General features: G+C 46.1%; 1 protein-coding gene across 2 annotated transcripts in view; it reads left to right on the forward strand.

The window, feature by feature from the left end:
• Nucleotides 1–16,324, forward strand: part of BACH2 (BTB domain and CNC homolog 2) — a 361,816-nt gene extending 345,492 nt beyond the window's left edge. For both annotated transcript variants that reach the window (XM_004264812.3, XM_033418805.2), the window contains 2 exons: nt 4,609–4,815; nt 9,962–16,324. In XM_004264812.3, the coding sequence (XP_004264860.2) occupies nt 4,609–4,815; nt 9,962–10,444 (690 nt within the window). In that variant the 3' untranslated portion in view covers nt 10,445–16,324. The remainder of the gene's footprint in view (nt 1–4,608; nt 4,816–9,961) is intronic.
• Nucleotides 16,325–17,332: the final 1,008 nt, after the last annotated feature.

A 17,332-nucleotide genomic window follows, 5' to 3' on the forward strand; every position in this document is an offset into this window, starting at 1 on the left:
AGGGAGCAGCTGATTTCTGTCTGGTGAGAAGGAAGCACAAGCACCTGGGGTCCAGCCAGCAGCAGCCCCTGCTCGGGCCCCCAAGGAGGAATATTTAGGTTTCTTTCACTGTACAGATGCCACAGCATCTTCCCACCTTTTGTCAGCCCCTAGGGCCAGAGACCCCTCGGCACTGCAGGGACCACTCATTTCAGGGAGCTCCCAAGAGGTCTAATCCCCTTCTCTGGTCACTACTGAACCAGCCAGGACGGGTACCGGCTGAAAACAGCTTCTGCCTTGTTCCTCCTGCTGTGCCCCAGAGAGAGGAGAGTGAGTACCGTGCTGGGGCCAGGATGACAGCAACAGAGCAGATTAGACAGGCTGAGGCTGCCCAACTCTCGGAGTGAGTCTCCACTGAGAACCCAAGCGGCGGCAAGCACCTGTCTAGAGAGACATCGGCGCCCCGGACCCCTCGGGCCTTTGCCCTTCTAAGCAGCCTGGCCAGCCTTCTGTGTCTCTACGCTGAGCCTCACTCGCGTGTGATTGCCGAATGGTGGTGGTGGTGATTGGCTGGACTCCCCATCTTCTCACCTCACTGTTGACAAGGGTCCTGGGAATGAAAACTAAGCTACCTCCGAGAAGTAAAATCCTGGAGGAATCACTGGGTTCTAAGAATTTGCCAGAAGAAAGGCAGGAGGGCCTCAGTCTTCTCAAGGTCCAAGGCCAAGTCACATTAGCTGACTTTTGAGCCCATCTGGGGACTATGTGGGTGCCTGCCAGCCTGGGAAAGGAATGTTCTCCCAGCTCCATAATGGGTCTGCGGCTGCCGTTCATCTCCGGGGAAGATGCCCATCAGCTTGGAACTTACTACCCTGAAATCAACAAATAGGTGTGGTGAGTTTCCCACTGTGCCTTTCCAAGAACAGTCAGGGGCTTCCCTTTGGTAGTTGGGGTAAGTCCTCCCTAGCTAGAAGGGTAGCAGCACCTTTTCGAAAGAAACAAGAGTAGCTGGGGTTTGGGCTTTTTTTTTTTTTTTTTTCTTCATGTGGAAGAAAGTGTATAGCTGACGATTTTCCTTTGACCTCTTTGCAAAGCAGCTTGAGTTGCAACAGCTCTGCTGAAATGTTACATGGCCTTTTGCTTCAAGGACTTTGAAACCAGCATTGTTGAGTTTTCCTCTTTCCTGTCAACCTCAGTCCTGTTTCCGTAGTGTTTTATGTTTGCTGTCTGGAGGATTTAAAATACAGTAGCTCTTGGTATAGAAGGCCTTTTGACTTTCCCTGTGGCCTGAGCTATAGGTATATATTCTGTCTGAAAATAAGTAAACACACTGTAGAGCAGAAGCAGAATTGCTTTGTTGTCAGCAGAGGGGGAGACGCCACGAAGCCCGAAGTGCTGTAACCCCTGCTGTGCAAACAAGCCTCCTGCCTGGTATGGAAACATCCGTGTCCCCAACAGACAGACCTCTGTGTTATTTAGGTACCATCCAGGATCTGAGTGTCTGTTTGTTATCCAAAGGGTATAAAAGGGAAATCAAACATTCTTTCATATCATTATAAGCCCTGTGCAAACACAGCCTGTGGACAAAGCCCTTTCCCGGGTCCATAAACAAGGAGCTGTTTGTCCTGACTGCCCGTCATTAGCGGCCAAAGCAGGGCTGAGCCGAGCATGGTGTCATGTGCACTGTTGCGAATCTGCTCTCCTGGGCCAGAATTTGACAGGTGTCAGGGGACAGAGTTCGCCCTATGGAAGTTCAGTCAGAGCACCCACTGGGATCCTTCAGCAAATGCCACGTCTAACAGGCTCAGAGCTATGAAGTAACCTGACTAAGCCATTGCACCCAGCCGCAGGAAGGCAGATCTTTAGTAGGATTGCCTTTGTGCCTGGGGATTAACGAGCCACAAATGCCAGGATCCAGACTCATGTCTGCCTGCATCTGATGCAACCAAAGCAAAAGCCTGAGCTTACGATAAAATATCTCCCTCTCACTCCCCTGAACAACCCAGACATAACGCTGCAGCTTCTGAAGAGTAACGAGGACCTGGTTTCTTCACCCCAAAATATTTTGATCAGTTAAGCCCAGACCTGCCAGTCTGATTCTCTGGTCACTGAAGTTCACTCGAGTCCACTTGTTCCGTCTTCTAGAGCTGTGTTGTCCAGTACAGGAGGCATACGTCACACGTGGCTACTGAGCCCTGGAAATGAGGCTCATCTGAATTGTAATGAACCCCCAAGTGTAAAATACACTTCGGATTTTGAAAATTTAGTACTCCCCAAAAGGTGAAATATCTCAATAATTTTTAATGTTAATTACATGTTGAAAATATTTTAGCTCCATTGAGTTCAATTAAATATATTACTAAAATTAATTTCACCTGTTTCTTTTCACTTCCTTTAACGTGGCTAGTAGAAGATGTAAAAATCACACACGCAGCTCATGTTGTTTGCATTGGACAGCGCTGGCCTGGCTCCTGAAGGAAGTTTAGGTTTATAGTGCCATCTGCTGGTCCACCTAAAGCAGACGCTAGTGTAAGCGGGAGTTCAGCCGTCCGAGCAGGGAAACACTGTCTTTTGGCCAAGCAACATGCAATCTTCCTCTTCCAGAAGCTTCTGAGCAGGACCAAAACTGACCCCTCAAGTCTCTGCCTTGTCAGGAGTCTTTTTTTTTACTTTTTTTAATTTTATACTGGAGTATAGTTGATTAACTAACAATGTTGTGTTAGTTTCAGGTATACAACAAAGTGATTCAGTTATACATATACATGTATCTATTCTTTTTCAAATTCTTTTCTCAATTAGGTTGTTACAGAATATTGATCAGCATTCCCTGTGCTATACAGTAGGTCCTTGTTAGTTATCCATTTTAAATATAGCAGTATGTAGGGATTTCCCTGGTGGTCCAGCGAGTAAGGCTCTGTGTTCCCAATGCAGAGGGCCTGGGTTCAATCCCTGGTCAGGGAACTAGATCCCACATGCATGCCGCAACTAAGAGACCTGGCGCAGCCAAAGTAAATAAAATTCTTTTTTTAAAAAAAAATAAATATATAAATAGAGCAGAGTGTATATGTCAATCCCAAACTCCCTAACTATCCCTCCCCTCCACCCTTCCCCACTGGTAACCATAAGTTCAGTCTCTAAGTCCTCGTCAGTAGTCTTGAAGAGGGCGATGGCAGACTGATGGAAGGTGCCGGCCTGTGTTCTCTACCTTGTGGGTGCTGAGGAAGCCCACAAGAACAGCAGTTCTTTTCCTAAGAAAGATTTCAAACTGCCACAGGGTTGTAAAGAAGCATGTGACAGAATATAAGGAGAACATAGATCCATCTCTTAAAAGACTAGTGTCCTCTCTTTGGATGACGCTTACCTGCCTTGATTTGTCAAGAGCTTGAAAGTAGGACTCTTTCTGATAGTATCTGCATCGGTTATCTGTTGCTGCATAACAAATCACCCCAAAACTTCGTGGCTTCAAACAATGATGATCATTTAACATCTCTCACTGTTTCTATGGGTCTGGAATTCAGAAGTGGCCCATCTGAGCACTCCTGGCTCAGAATATCTCATGGGGTTGAAGTCAGATGTTGTCTGGGGCCAATCCCTGAAGGTTTGCCTGGGCCCAGAGGACCCATGTCCAAGGTGGCTCATTCATGTGACTGGTGAGGTGATGCTGGTTGTTGGCTGGAGGCCTCAGTTCTTCTCCACGTGGGGCTCTCCACAGGGCTGCTTGAGTGTCCTTGAGGCTCAGCAGCTGGTGTCCTCCAGAGACCACAATCCAAGAGGCCTAAGGGGAGGCTGCACAGCTTTTATGATATAGCTTCAGAAGTTACACACCATTACTCCCGCTGCACTGTATGGGTCAAGAGGCAGGAACACGCATCCCACCTCTTGACTGAGGAAGGTCAACATCACGTTGTAAAAGAAAATGTGAGAAGGGTTGGCCATTGTATTTTCCAAAAATACAAAGTCCCTAATGGGTGTATAGCACCGTGCAACTAAAAAGCGTGCCCCAGTTTTGCAGATGAGGAAATTGAGGCTCAGAGAAGTAAAGTAACCAGCCTGCAGTCTCACGTCTGGCAGGAAGGACTAAAGCCCAGTTCTAACTCCTAGATCATACTGGTATAGCCCCTCCAGGTTCTTGCCCTATGTCTCCCTTATGCTGTTGTAACTACAGATTACACTGACTGTTTCATCTTTCCAGCATCTTCACGGTGTGCAGTGCTCTCTTCATTCAAGTGTTTTAGATGATTCTTCAGTTGATGTCTGTCTACAAATTGTCATTTTACTGAGTTGAGACTCAATGGGAGTAGGTTTCAACTAACTATAGAGCCCTTCTTACAAAAGTGCTGTAGCAATGGCAGTGTATACATTTTCCAATATTTTCCATGCTGTTTGCTTCAAAGATCTCAGGAATAATAACCACATTATAATGTGTGTACTCACATTCTGTTTGATTATCTGAATATTACATCTTATTTATTTTTGAAACAGGAAAGAATAATCACTGCCTGCTTCAGTCGTTTTCAGAGTAGTTGGTCATTGTAAAAAGGAGGTTTTTCCAATTTTTGATGTTCCACCTGCCAGAATGAAAACAAAAATCCAGCTGCCATAATCATGTTCTGTTATTCTTGGTTCCAGGTCAAACTTCCCTTTCCTGTAGATCAAATCACAGATCTCCCAAGGAATGATTTCCAGATGATGATTAAGATGCACAAGCTAACCTCAGAGCAGTTAGAGTTCATTCACGACGTCCGCCGGCGCAGCAAGAACCGCATCGCGGCCCAGCGCTGCCGCAAGAGGAAGCTGGACTGTATTCAGAACTTAGAATGTGAAATCCGCAAACTGGTGAGTTGACCCGCCCTTTGCTGTCAGCAACCTGGAGTGACCGGGGCTGATGCAAAGTTACAGTAGCGAAGGCCAGAGAGGTAGAGAGAAGGCCACCGTTCAGGGAAGTTCGAGTTGATTTTTAAACGAGTTCTCAACAAAAATAATAGCTTTATATCTGTAATGCGTGTGTCTGTGCAGGTGTGTGATTGTTTGTCAGTATTTTATATCTTTTAGCCATTCGTATATTTTTTTAAATTTATTGACGTATAGTTGATTTACAATGTTGTGTTAATTTCTCTGTACAGCAAAGCGACTCAGTTATACATATATATACTCTTTTTCATATTCTTTTCCATTATGGTTTGTCACAGCATATTGAATATAGTTCCCTGTGCTCTACAGTAAGACCTTGTTGTTTATCCATTCTATATATAATAGTTTGCCTCTGCTAATCCCAAACTCCCATTCCTTCCCTCCCCTAGAGGTGCTTCTTTTTTATTTTCCATTCAACATGTGCTGAGAGCTAACATTTACTGCATGCATATGTGGACCAGATATTATTCTAATCTCTTTCTGTAGGTGATCACATGTAATCCGCACATCAACCCTATGATTTAGGTTCTACTTTATCTCCATTTACAAAGGAGGAAACCAGAGTGCAGAGAGGTTAGGTAACTCCCCGCTATGTGGCAGAGCTTGAACGCAAACCCAGCTGCCTGATTCCAAATCTTATTTGCACTGCTTTCTCCCACCTCCCATGGAGGAGTGTAGGTTAGAAGCAGGACACCAGCCTACCACCAGGGGTCGCTCAGCCACGTGATCTCTTGAAGCCCTTCACAGCCTGAATTGAAGCCCTTCACAGGGTCCTGAATTCTGCCTCAAAGTGGCTGTCACCTCCTCCCTGTGCCTGAGAGTATTTTGTCTCGGGGAAAAATCTCCCATCTCCCACGCCTCCCCCTCACTCAGAGCTCTGCACTCCCTTCTCCTTGATAAGCAACCTTAAGCTGCAGGAAGTAAATCCAGGTGGGCTCTGGCTCCTGACTGTACCCTTGAAGGCAATTAACGCAACTTCATTCAGCTCAGCCTTTCTGCCGGCCAAATCCTGGAAACTCATCCCACATGCCCTGTCTGTGTCAGGCTGAAGAAGAGGGAGCCCACGGACTGTGGTCATGATCTAAGTTTGGGTCCTCAGGCTATACATGGCGGTCCTTTGCCTCCTGGTAAGCCGTTGTCCTAACGAGAACCTAAGAGCAAAATAAGACATTTGAGAAGCCGAAGTAAATATTACCTGTTATCAAGATAGTCCTGGACCTCGGGGTCTTTTTTTTTTTTTCTCGCTTAATTTAATTAACACCAACCAAGCAGGGGAAATGTGCCCATGTTCAGCGGCTGCCATCACCTACAAAATAAAGGCCAAGCTCCTTAGCAAGTTGCACTGTGTTCTCTGTGATTCGGTCTACCCTCCAGCATCACCTTCCTCTCCCTTCTTGGAACTGGACCCCCAATAAAATCAAACTGGATGCACTTCCCCTCAGCCCCATCTCCTGCTGTTTCTACCTCTGTGCTCATGCCTCTGCTATTTCTCCTCTACCTCGGACAGTCCTCGACTGTTTTTTTCTCTGACGACATCCTTTGTTCCTTAAGAGTCAGGTTACTCTCACCTCTCCAAAAAGCCCCTTTCCTGAGTCCCTGGTGAAGCTGAGCACCTGTCTTCAGGGCCCTGATCTGACCTCTGGCTTCATACTTACCACATTAGTCTTGCACTATCTGTGTATGTGTCTGTCTCCTCAGCCCTGGCCCTAGACTGTAGGTTCCTCACAACAAGTGAGGAGCCTCTCAGGAAATGTCTGTTGCCCTAAAATGTATTAGAAATTGTGACTGAGTCATGAGATTACAAATTCCTTCTTTCCTTCAAATTTTTCTTTAATGTTGTTTTAACAACAACAAAAATGTTTAATTTAAGCCAACATAAGGAAGCAAGTTATTGCTGATGATGAGTGTGGGTCTTTGGAAAGCCTGCTGGGCTTAAGTGGGGACCCAAGCAAGGCTGAGCCTGCTGGGTATAAGGTTTCCGGGCCTTAAGCACATGTCTATAGTAATTCGGCCCTACACTCTTTCTCAGGTACGAGAATAACTATTATCATCCATATTTGAGAAACGCCTGATTTTTTGTAATTAGCACTCTTCCCTGTGTAATTTTGTAATACTGAGCAAATAGGAAAGTCTAAGCCATACCCCTGGCAGATACCTAAAGCCCTTTGCTAATATTGTTCGGTTGAGAAACCAAGAAGGCGTCTCCTATTTCTCCCCCTGCTTTTTTGGAAACCCCTTGAGTAATGTGCTGCATTTCCCTGCTGAACGAGAGTGTCGCGTGCTCATCGATGTGCACCTGTGACTTAGAGCATCCTGTTCTTAACCGAGGCCTTGATTTATACTGCCTTTCCTGCAGAGAACCAAAACCCTGTCACGTGCAGCATTTCATCTTCTTCCCCCTAGAAGGTGGCCCAGGACCTTTCGTAGATCAGTGGACGTGGAGGGGTGGGTGGCTTGGCCAGGATGGTGTGGCAGAATGGAGACCGCGATCCCTCCTGGGGCTGGTGTTGCCTCCCATTTTGCAGACTTGCAGGTCCAGGTAAGGAGGTCCAAGCTGCACAGCCACGAGTGTAAGATTTCTTCTCTTCGCCAGCCCTCCGGATGTGTTTTACTCCACACCCGCCCCCGTTCTGGGGAGTGGCGCCCTTTCCCGGTGGGCGGGGGCAGTCTGGTCCCGCCCCGCGAGGCCCGGCTCCCGCGCCCACTCGCTCCCGCCCGCACCCACGCGGTCTCCAGCACGCCACTCACTCTGCTTTTGCAAACTTGCGAAATGTATTCCTCTCGAGTTGTACTTGTACATCTGTTTATTTTTCATTTTTAAAACATGTTTCCTTGATAAATTTATAAATATTTTAGCAGGTGCCCTTTCCCCGTGTAAATCTCTGTTTCCGACACACATGTCCACACTGTCTGCCAGATTGCATTCGTCTTTCGGCACGTGCACCTCCCATGTAGGAGACCCACTGGTATGTTTGCTTCTCTCTCTCTCTCTCTCTCCCTCTCCCCCCCCCTTTTTCCCATCGTCTTGCATCCTCTCATCTCTCCTGCGCACCCTTGCAAAGGGTGAGGACTCACTTCACAGCGCTTCAGATGTCCCGTTTCTCCATCCATTTCACTGCGTGCACCTCACGGAGCGTCCTCTTCTTCTCTCCTCACACAGCTAGTTATGGGAAATCCTCCATCAGTCTCCTCTGTGGTGGCTAAATTCACCTCTCTGATGGGGTGATAAATTTTAGTAACACAAGAGCTTATGTGGGGTTTCCTCTAAGGAGAATATCTCAGAACCCTGGGCTGGTACTCTAGGGCTCAGCCTTCTCACCTCTGTCCCTGCTTCCTGTGTCCAGAGAGAACTGGTCTTGGGACTCACTGCACAGTCCCCAGCCATCTGTGCCGTTGTGTTCAGTCCATCAGCTACAGAGGCCAGAGAGCCTACTGATATAGGATTTTTTTTTAAATAAATTTATTTATTTATTTTTATTTTTGGCTGCATTGGGTCTTCGTTGCTGCACACGGGCTTTCTCTAGTTGCGGCGAGCGGGAGCTACTCTTCGTTGCGGTGCGTGGGCTTCTCGTTGCGGTGGCTTCTCTTGTTGTGGAGCACGGGCTCTAGGCGCGTGGGCTTCAGTGGTTGTGGTGCACGGGCTCTAGAGAACAGGCTCAGTAGTTGCGGTGCACAGGCTTAGTTGCTCCGCAGCAGGTGGGATCTTCCTGGACCAGGGCTCGAACCCGTGTCCTCTGCATTGGCAGGTGGATGGATTCTTAACAACTGCGCCATCAGGGAAGTATAGGATTGAATCATGTGAAACTGCTGATGGTTGATTTTTTTTTTTGCAATTTTCATTGTCTTTTTTCTAAATAGACTTGCTTTTTTCAGAGAAGTTTTAGGTTCACAGCAGAACTGAAGGGAAAATACAGAGTTCCCACCTGCCCTCTACCTCTGCACACTCACAGCCTCCCCAGAGTGGTACGTTTGTTACAACTGATGAAGTTATAATGACACATCGTAATCACTCCAAGTCCATAATTTACCTTAGGGTTCACTCTTGGTGTTGTATGTTCTATGGGTTTGGACAAATGTATAATGAATGGCATGTATCCACCATGACAGTGACATAGAGTAGCTTCATCTAAAAATCCTCTGTGCTTCAGCTCTTCATCCCTCCCTCCCCCACCCCACTCCTTAGCAAACACTGATCTTTTTACTATCGCTATGGGTTTGCCCTTTTACAGAATGTCATATAGTTGGAACTGATGGACTGTTTTTTGACCTTCAGAAATCGCAACCTAATGCATTTGGGGGAGATTTTCAACTACAAGGTTTGGGACTGGGAGTTTTCCAATGGATTCTCTGCAAACTCCAAATTCCAGGAAACTGGAACCTTGATTCTCTGCAGTTTTCTGATTGGTGGTGATTTTGCCGGTCACTCGGCTGGGCCTCAGAGAGGCATGAAAAGAAGCTACCACGGGGAAGGTGTCAGGGTCAGTGGCACATCTGGATGGGCTGCTCAGATGGGAGACTTGGCAGAAGTATGTGTCCAGGCTCTCATCTTTTAAGTTTCTAGATCCTGACCTAGTCATTTATGAGTTGCAAAAACGAACGCTGGAAAAGCCCTGGAACCTACTGTATGCACAGGGAACTCTGCTCAATATTCTGTAATAACCTAAATGGGAAAAGAATTTGAAAAAGAATAGAAAAGAAATAATGAAGTGGGCTTGTATGATTCCATTTATATGAAATTCCAGAGAAGGTAGATCTATAGAGATAGAATGCAGGTGAGTGGTTGCCTGAGGCGGGGGGTAAGCATGGGGAGTGACTGCAGTGGAAGTGAAAGAGATTCTTGGGGTGATGGGACTGTTCTAAAATTGTATCATGGGATGGTTACACAACTTTATAAATTGACTACAAATCACTGATTGTTTCATACTTGAAATTAATGAATTTTATGGCATGTAAATTAAACCTCAATAAACCTGTTAAAATTTTTTTGAAAAGAAAAGAAAAGCTCCAGAAAACAGGATGCTGGGTCCTCCCATTCAGGCTGGATCAGGCCTTTTCTCTTTCTTCTGTTCAGGTGTGTGAGAAAGAGAAGCTGTTGTCAGAGAGGAATCAGCTGAAAGCATGCATGGGGGAACTGCTGGACAACTTCTCCTGCCTTTCCCAGGAAGTCTGCAGAGATATCCAGAGCCCCGAGCAGATCCAGGCCCTGCATCGGTACTGCCCTGTCCTCAGACCCATGGGTCTCCCCACAGCCTCCGGTATGAACCCCGTGCCCTTGGGCGTGGAGCAGAACCTTGCCGCCCCCCAGTGTGCGGTGGAGGAAAGCGTGCCCTGCTGCTTGGAGCAGGGCACAGCGGCCCCCGGGCCCCCATGGGCGCCCAGCAGCGCCTCAGAGAACTGTACTTCTGCTCGGAGGCTGGAAGGCACTGACCCAGGAACCTTCTCAGACAGAGGACCTCCTCTGGAACCCAGGAGCCAAACGGTGACCGTGGACTTCTGCCAGGAAATGACTGATAAGTGTACAACCGATGAACAGCCCAGGAAAGATTACACCTAGTGACGGCCTGCCTCCTAATTCTCAACCCTCTCCCACCCAGGTGTCCATGGGTCAGCCTGCGGTGCCGTTTGTCTGTCGTCTGGAAGAACCAAGAAGGAATTTGGTGCACACTACAGCAGTCTTAGCAGCAATACTGTTTCCAAGTATTCTCTCCTCCCTTCAAGCAGGAGCGATATATAGTTACCTTCACGATGGTGCTACCCCTTGCTCAGGCAAGGAAAGACGACAGTGATGATGCTGTCTGTCTGTGGGTTCATTTCAGTCTTAACAGGGATAGACTATAACACCTCTAGGACCCAACCACGGATTTTTTTTCTCAGTGGCCCATGTCACAAACCCTATCTCAGGAATTTCTTCTGAATGTTCAATTTTTTTCATTGAAGACAGCTTCTATACACATCAAAGTTTTATAGCTAGACTGTACATATTATATATAATATATATATAAAATATATATCTCTCTCCATATGCAAAAGTCCTGCATGCCTCAATTTTCTCATCCTAAAACTGGAAACTTCGTTTCTCGTTTATAAACAGGTTCCAACATTCCTCTTCTTTTGTCTCTGACGCTAGAACTAGTTTGTAATTGTTAAGATGGTCGTTTTTCTTGCTTCACAGTTCACTTTCAAGTTGTGCTTATTTATGGACAGAATTCAATGTTGGAAGCTTTCTTTGAGGTTTTATTTCAGACCTTTTTTTGTTTGTTTGGTTTGGTTTGGGCACCATCAGATGGTGCCAGTTGAGTATCGTGGGTTTGGTTTTTTCTTGCAGATACTGTACAGTCAAGGTCAACTTTGCCACTTGCACTGAGTTTTGGGTCAAACCTATTTTCTTAAATGAAGTTATCACTTCAGTATAACTCAAGTAAACTGTATATTCTTTGCTTTTAGTTAAAAAAGTAAAACAGTTAGCTAATTAAAAAAAGCACTCAGGTGATAATTATGTAGGAAAAACAATCTTGCCAAATAATGAATTCATCCTAGGATGTAGACAATAATCTGCTTGAATATTTTTATATTTCACCTCCTCCCCACCTTTTCCTAAGCAAAGTTTAAACGCAGAGAGTTCAGAGTTGATGCTGGATGTTCAGATTCCTAAGTGGGGAAAGAGTTTGGACGTCTCACTCAAAAGCGCATCGAAACAGCAGGAATCGTGATTTTGTACCAGAACTCAGCAGGCATTGGCTCCTAAATAGCAAGTTAGAACTGTTTTCTCAGCCCGGGAGTAAGTCCCATTCATTTCAACACTTCCCCAGGCCTCTGCTTGCTCTCGGAAGCATAGCATAGTAGGAACTTCTCCGGCGAACGACTTGGCTGCTCAGCAAGCCAGCTTCCCAGCCCAGGACGTGCCTCCTGCCAGGGACTTACCTGAGGGGGTCTGAATCACAGCCCTGGGGGTGCCGCACTGAGGTGGCCGTCCTGGGGTTAACGCAGCTGGCCCAGAGTAGGAGAGAGCAGGACAGATGTTAGCCTGAGGTCTGTCCCTGACGCAGGCAAAAGCATTTCTTTCTCCCTTCTTTCTCCAAATGCTTTGAGTTGAATTCTGAGATTTTTCCACCCTTCTCTAGTCCGAAGGCAGATTTCTTTCTGAGGCTTTGGACACGACGTGGCCAGGAGCCCTCCCTGCCCCCCACTCACCAGGCACACACCTTACCCCCACCTGATGATCATTTCCTTCTCTTGCTGCAAAACTAGTTGGCTTGCAACCCACAGAGAGCAGCTTCCCTTGGCTCAAGGGGCACGTTGGCCCCTGGCCACGTTTACAGGAAGGTGTGCCGGACGCCACAGCCGGCGCAGGGGAGAGATCAGCTCCCTCCCTCCTCCGGGCCGGCTGCAGGAAAAGTCCTGAACAGTCTGATGTGGGGATGGGGTGGTGGGCAGTGGGGACTAGGTGGTTGATTTTGTTTCTTTATTTGTGCCATTGTTTGGAAGATATTAAAGCTGCATGTAAAAGGGGAAATTAGTATATGACGTAGGCGAAAAGTGAAATCATAGTAACATATGTTTTAGTATTAACTTTTTTCTGTACAAATATTAGTGCTAAATGTTTAAATATGTATGAATGCCAGAAATTTGTTGGTTCATGCGGTAGGATTAAAAAAAAAAAGGCTTTTCTTTGAAAATAGTTCCACTTTTAAAACCTGCCTCTGGGTTTTTGTTTCTTCTCACGTGTGTATGTATGGTGCGTGCTCATCTGAGACAGACTGTGATCCAGCTCTGAGTTGGAGGTACCGTTTTTCTTGTGGCTGTTGGGATTTCTTGGCCTAGTAGAAGAGTTCTGTGCTTCACCGTGAGGTTTGCCTTTGGGAAATACTGGTGACAGCTCGAATTTAAACTCGTTGTGAATCATGTGGTCCGTCACAGGCGTGTGTTCTGGTAGAAGAGTCGGCCAACAGTATTTTTTTGGTTTTTTAACTCTCTTGTTGCCTTTTTTAAGTGACCTCCTCTTCTTTGGAAAAAGGAATGTTTTCTGCTCATATCGTAACAAGGTCTAAACCAGCCCGTTGGCGTGACTGACCCTGGTACCAACACATGTGCATCTGGTAGTCATGGTCCCATTCGTGCCGTCCCCGTTCTGTTGTCCTGTGCGGCAGGCCTCCCGCTGGGGGGGGGAGGGGTGTCCTCTATTCCCCTCCCTGCTAACTCAGCTCACAGTCTCCTCCCACCAGCCCCTGCCTCGCGTTTCTTCCTCTGCCCCAGTCACACCCCTGCCACTCTGGCCGTGGGAACTGGTTAAAAACACTGCTGGAGAAACTGTCTTTCGATTTCTTAGAGATGTGAACAAGTTATTGGGATTTGGTTCACTATCGACCAGGAACAAGCGACTGGCTTTGTGCAATTGTTGACGTGACGCGTCTGTGTCTCTTACGGCTCCGAACCATGTGCTTGTCAAGATTATTTCCGGGTTGATTCAAAGGGAGGACTAGCTGGGGACCAGAGTCCAAGTTGCCTCAAGTGGAATTTTAAAAACCAGCCTGTCTCCTTTCCCTGGGATCCCTTAGTGCAACTCATGTCTTTTCTGAAAGAGAAAAGCAAGTTAACAGCAAGGAATAGCATCTGCACGGCATGGTGACATTGAGTGGTATCTTTAAGGGTCCATCCTTACAGATATAAAGGACTCTTCCAGCTACAGAATGTTCAGGAGGGTCCCTGCGACAGGCGAGTTGTGTCTCCAGGTGGCTGGGTCAGGCATGGGCTGTTGGAACGGGGACAGTGGAGGTGGCCCTGTGGCTAGTTAACATCCGCCTGAAACTAGTCCTCCCGTCGGATCTGCCTTTGTTCTACTTGTGTCTCCGGACAACCTCACTTCGTTCAGGTTGGTCAGGCTTGGGCAGGTGCATGCTTTGCCGTATGTGTCTGTTTCTCTTCGTTATCTGGGGGTGCCTTGAATAAAAGAACTTCATGACATACTGATTCTGGAACAAAACTGTTGCAAAAACGAACAAAGAAAGAGCTGGCAAAGTTACTAGCCCACCTGCTCCTTCTCTTCTGGGTTCCCTAACAATGACTCAGGCGTCAGAGGTGATGCTGCACTAGGAAATGTTATTTTGTATAGTGTACAAGTAATTTATTAACTGTCTTTCTAAAGGTATGCTGCTTTTAAGATGCACTATGATTTTGGATTTAATCCTTGTGTTGCTTTCCCAAGGAAGTAAAAAAAAAAAAAAAAAAAAAAAAAAAAGGCTGGTTAGTATGTCAACTGCCACTTCTCCTTGAAAAGGAAGGCAGGGACCAGCAACAGGACTTGTATGAGGGGACTGCTAAAAGCCAGGTGGGCACACTGTGAAGTCCAGTGTACCATCAAGAGGTCTAAACCTACACTTTCTCTTTTAATGCTTTATGATTGCCATTAAAGAAGAAGAAACAAACAAAGGTGTGAAAATGTTACGCCTTTTAAGAAACCACTGAATCCTGTCCCTTCAAGCTGATCCACATGCTATGTTGAGCATAATCCTCCCCCAATGTGTAAAAGCCTGCAGAGCTCTTTCAAAACCCTATTAGCTACCTAGTTCTATACATTATACCCCATTTCAACTAGGAGCTGCTTAATACGTGACTTCAAACGGTGCCACTAGTGCTTAGCAATGGTTGGAGGAGTTGCCGATCAAGAAGGCAGCCAGAATCAAGTTTTGTCCTCAAATCACTATAAATAGGCAAAGAAACATACTTTTTTTTTTTTTTTTTTTTTTTAAGAATAAAGCTGGGACTCCCCTGGCGGTCCAGTGGTTAAGACTCTGCACTGTCAATGCAGGGGGCACGGGTTCAATCTCTGGTCAGGGAACTAAGATCCCACATGCCACACAGCACGGCCAAAAGATTAAAAAGAAAAAGAATAAAGCTGCTCACTGGACCATGAGTTGGTCTTTCGTCCCCAAATTGAGGATTTTGTAGGTTCAGTTCCTGGCGAGTCAGTCCTCAGATCAACGCCTGTGTGGAGTTGGCATTCGTGCGGGCAGTCTGTGTGCATGGGGGCCTTGTGTTCAAGCTGTGTGTGCCAAATACAGCCCGAGCCATCTCCTGACCCAGGCATCCAAGACGGATGCTGTAGAATAGAATATATTTGTACACAAAACTGCACGCAAATAGTCTTTGTACATAGAAAAGACCTATTGTGGCAGATGGAGGATAAATTATTCAACCGACGGTGCAAAAACATTTCTTGCAAAGAAAAGTGTATAGTATTTTCCTACACTCCACCCTGGGAGATAATATTTATATCACGTGGATATCAGTGCATTTTCATTGTAATAGGAAAAGGATGCTGCCGTTTTGTGAAGAAAACCCACTTGGTTGCAGAGGCCCACTTTCGTAGCTTTGATTGCCTGTTGTGACGTGGTGTGTGCATTGCACTCTCAAGCAATGGACAAACAGCTCTGACTTTCCTTTCCATTCCAGTGGACTGACCTCAGATAACACAGTGGCCTCCTTAGACACAGAAGTGCACCCAGAGCCTTCATTTCAGGTAGACTCCCCTGCGGTGCCAAACGTTCCCATGGGGACAGGAAAGAGTGAAGGGACTTGGACAAAAAGGGTTTTTCCTACAGTTTGATGCTAAGTCTTCTACCAAAACATGTCTGGAGACAGAGGGGTGACCTCCACATGAGTCCTAACAATGCATTTCGCGCGTGTAAATGCTGGGATGCCCGTTAATGCGCCGAGGTAAAAGACCTGCCACTTCTAGTGCGATCGGGAAGCTTCCACAGGCATGCAGGAGCTTCGGGCGCTGGTTAGACACGGTGAGCCATTCAAGGCAAGCACCACCTTTGCTTGTGAGGCCCGAAGGGCCCGTGAGAATTTGTTCCAGAACCAGTCTGATGCAAGTGCACCTCTAATCTATGCCTTACAAACTCCAGAGGCCATATTCAAAACAGGGTCTTCTCAGTGTATGCAAGGGGCTGCAGCCCCTCTCCTCTTCCTCCCCAGGTCAAACAATACGGACAGTTTTCACACATATCTACCTGTATAACCCTCTGTACCTCTCATAACTGGTCAACGACTGTAACAGGTTACATCAGGTGTTTTTCTACATACTTTTTACACAGATTCTATGCGATTAATGTAACTTAATTCAATGCATCATTTTATTGTACTAGTTCTTAGGCTTGTCTTTATTTTCTAAGTGATTGTGGTTTTTCTTGTGGTTTTTAATTGTAAAAAATGAAATGGCTGTTGATGCTTATTCTCTGTAACTAAGAATTTTTACCTTTTTGGGGAAAAAAAAGCATTGCTATGAACTAGTGAATTGAAACTTCATTTACTCATTGTAAATATACTATTGTGCAAAAAAAAAAAAACTCAACTGAATTGCTAGTGTTAACTGAATTTTGTCTAGACACCATTTCTGTTGATGAAATAAAGACATATCATTACACATTGTAAACTGATTTTCTCTGATCCCTATGTTAGAGATTACATAGCTGGAGGCCTTAGGAACTCTTTCTTCCCAGAGAAGCCACGTCTCTTCCTCTTGTTTGGACCCTTATCTGCTACCTGATTAATCTGATTAGAAATCTTAAAAATGTGATAACTAATGCGATTCCTCAACTCCCAATTTTAAAAATCCCTAGTGCCGGGACTTCCCTGGTGGTCCAGTGGTTAAGACTCCATGCTCCCAGTGCAAGGGGCATGGGTTCGATCTCTGGTTGGGGAACTAAGACCCCGCATGCCACACAGCACAGCCAAAAACACCCCACAAAAATCCCTAGTGCCTGAGAGTAAACAAAAGGCATTAAGCCCAGTTTCCTGGTTTTGATATTGTGTTATAGCTATGCAAAACGTCACCACTGGGGGAAGCTGGGTGAAGAATATTGTTTCTTAAGGGCATGTGAATCTACAATTATCTGAAAATAATAGGTTTAATTGAAAATAAAAAGGTAATGAAAATAAATGGGGAAGAGAAAAAACCAATGCCAAGATACAGTGAATTGCACGGCAAGGATTTTAGAATTGTGATTAGGGTGTACATACATCTAAGCCAGAAAAGAATATTGATCATCTGAGTCTTGGATGTTGATGTAAAGGGAAAACAAGCTATTGAATGGTGGGCAGGCCAGACAACTTGAGTACGCGGGACTCATAAGTGGTCTGGCCAAGCTGGCAGTGAGGATGGATTCACGTGATGGCAGGAGAATGCAGTGCTGCCGGGATCTGAGCTTCCAGAAGTGCATGGCCTTACCCCACCTACCAGGTGGGAAAACTGAAATTACCAGTTGCTGAACTCCACTCCCTCCACGGGCTCCCCACTGAGGCGAGGGCTTCAGGGACCATATAACGGGGTTAGCAAACGTGCACTGTTGTGAAACATCTTAGGTGTCAGAGGTAAAATAGAGTCCTTTGCCTGAAGACATGAAGTTATTCAATCCATTCTAGGAAAACGGTGTGTCATGGT

The sequence above is a fragment of the Orcinus orca genome, chromosome 12, assembly GCF_937001465.1.
Source record: "Orcinus orca chromosome 12, mOrcOrc1.1, whole genome shotgun sequence".
In the NCBI taxonomy this organism is placed as follows: Eukaryota; Metazoa; Chordata; class Mammalia; order Artiodactyla; family Delphinidae; genus Orcinus; species Orcinus orca.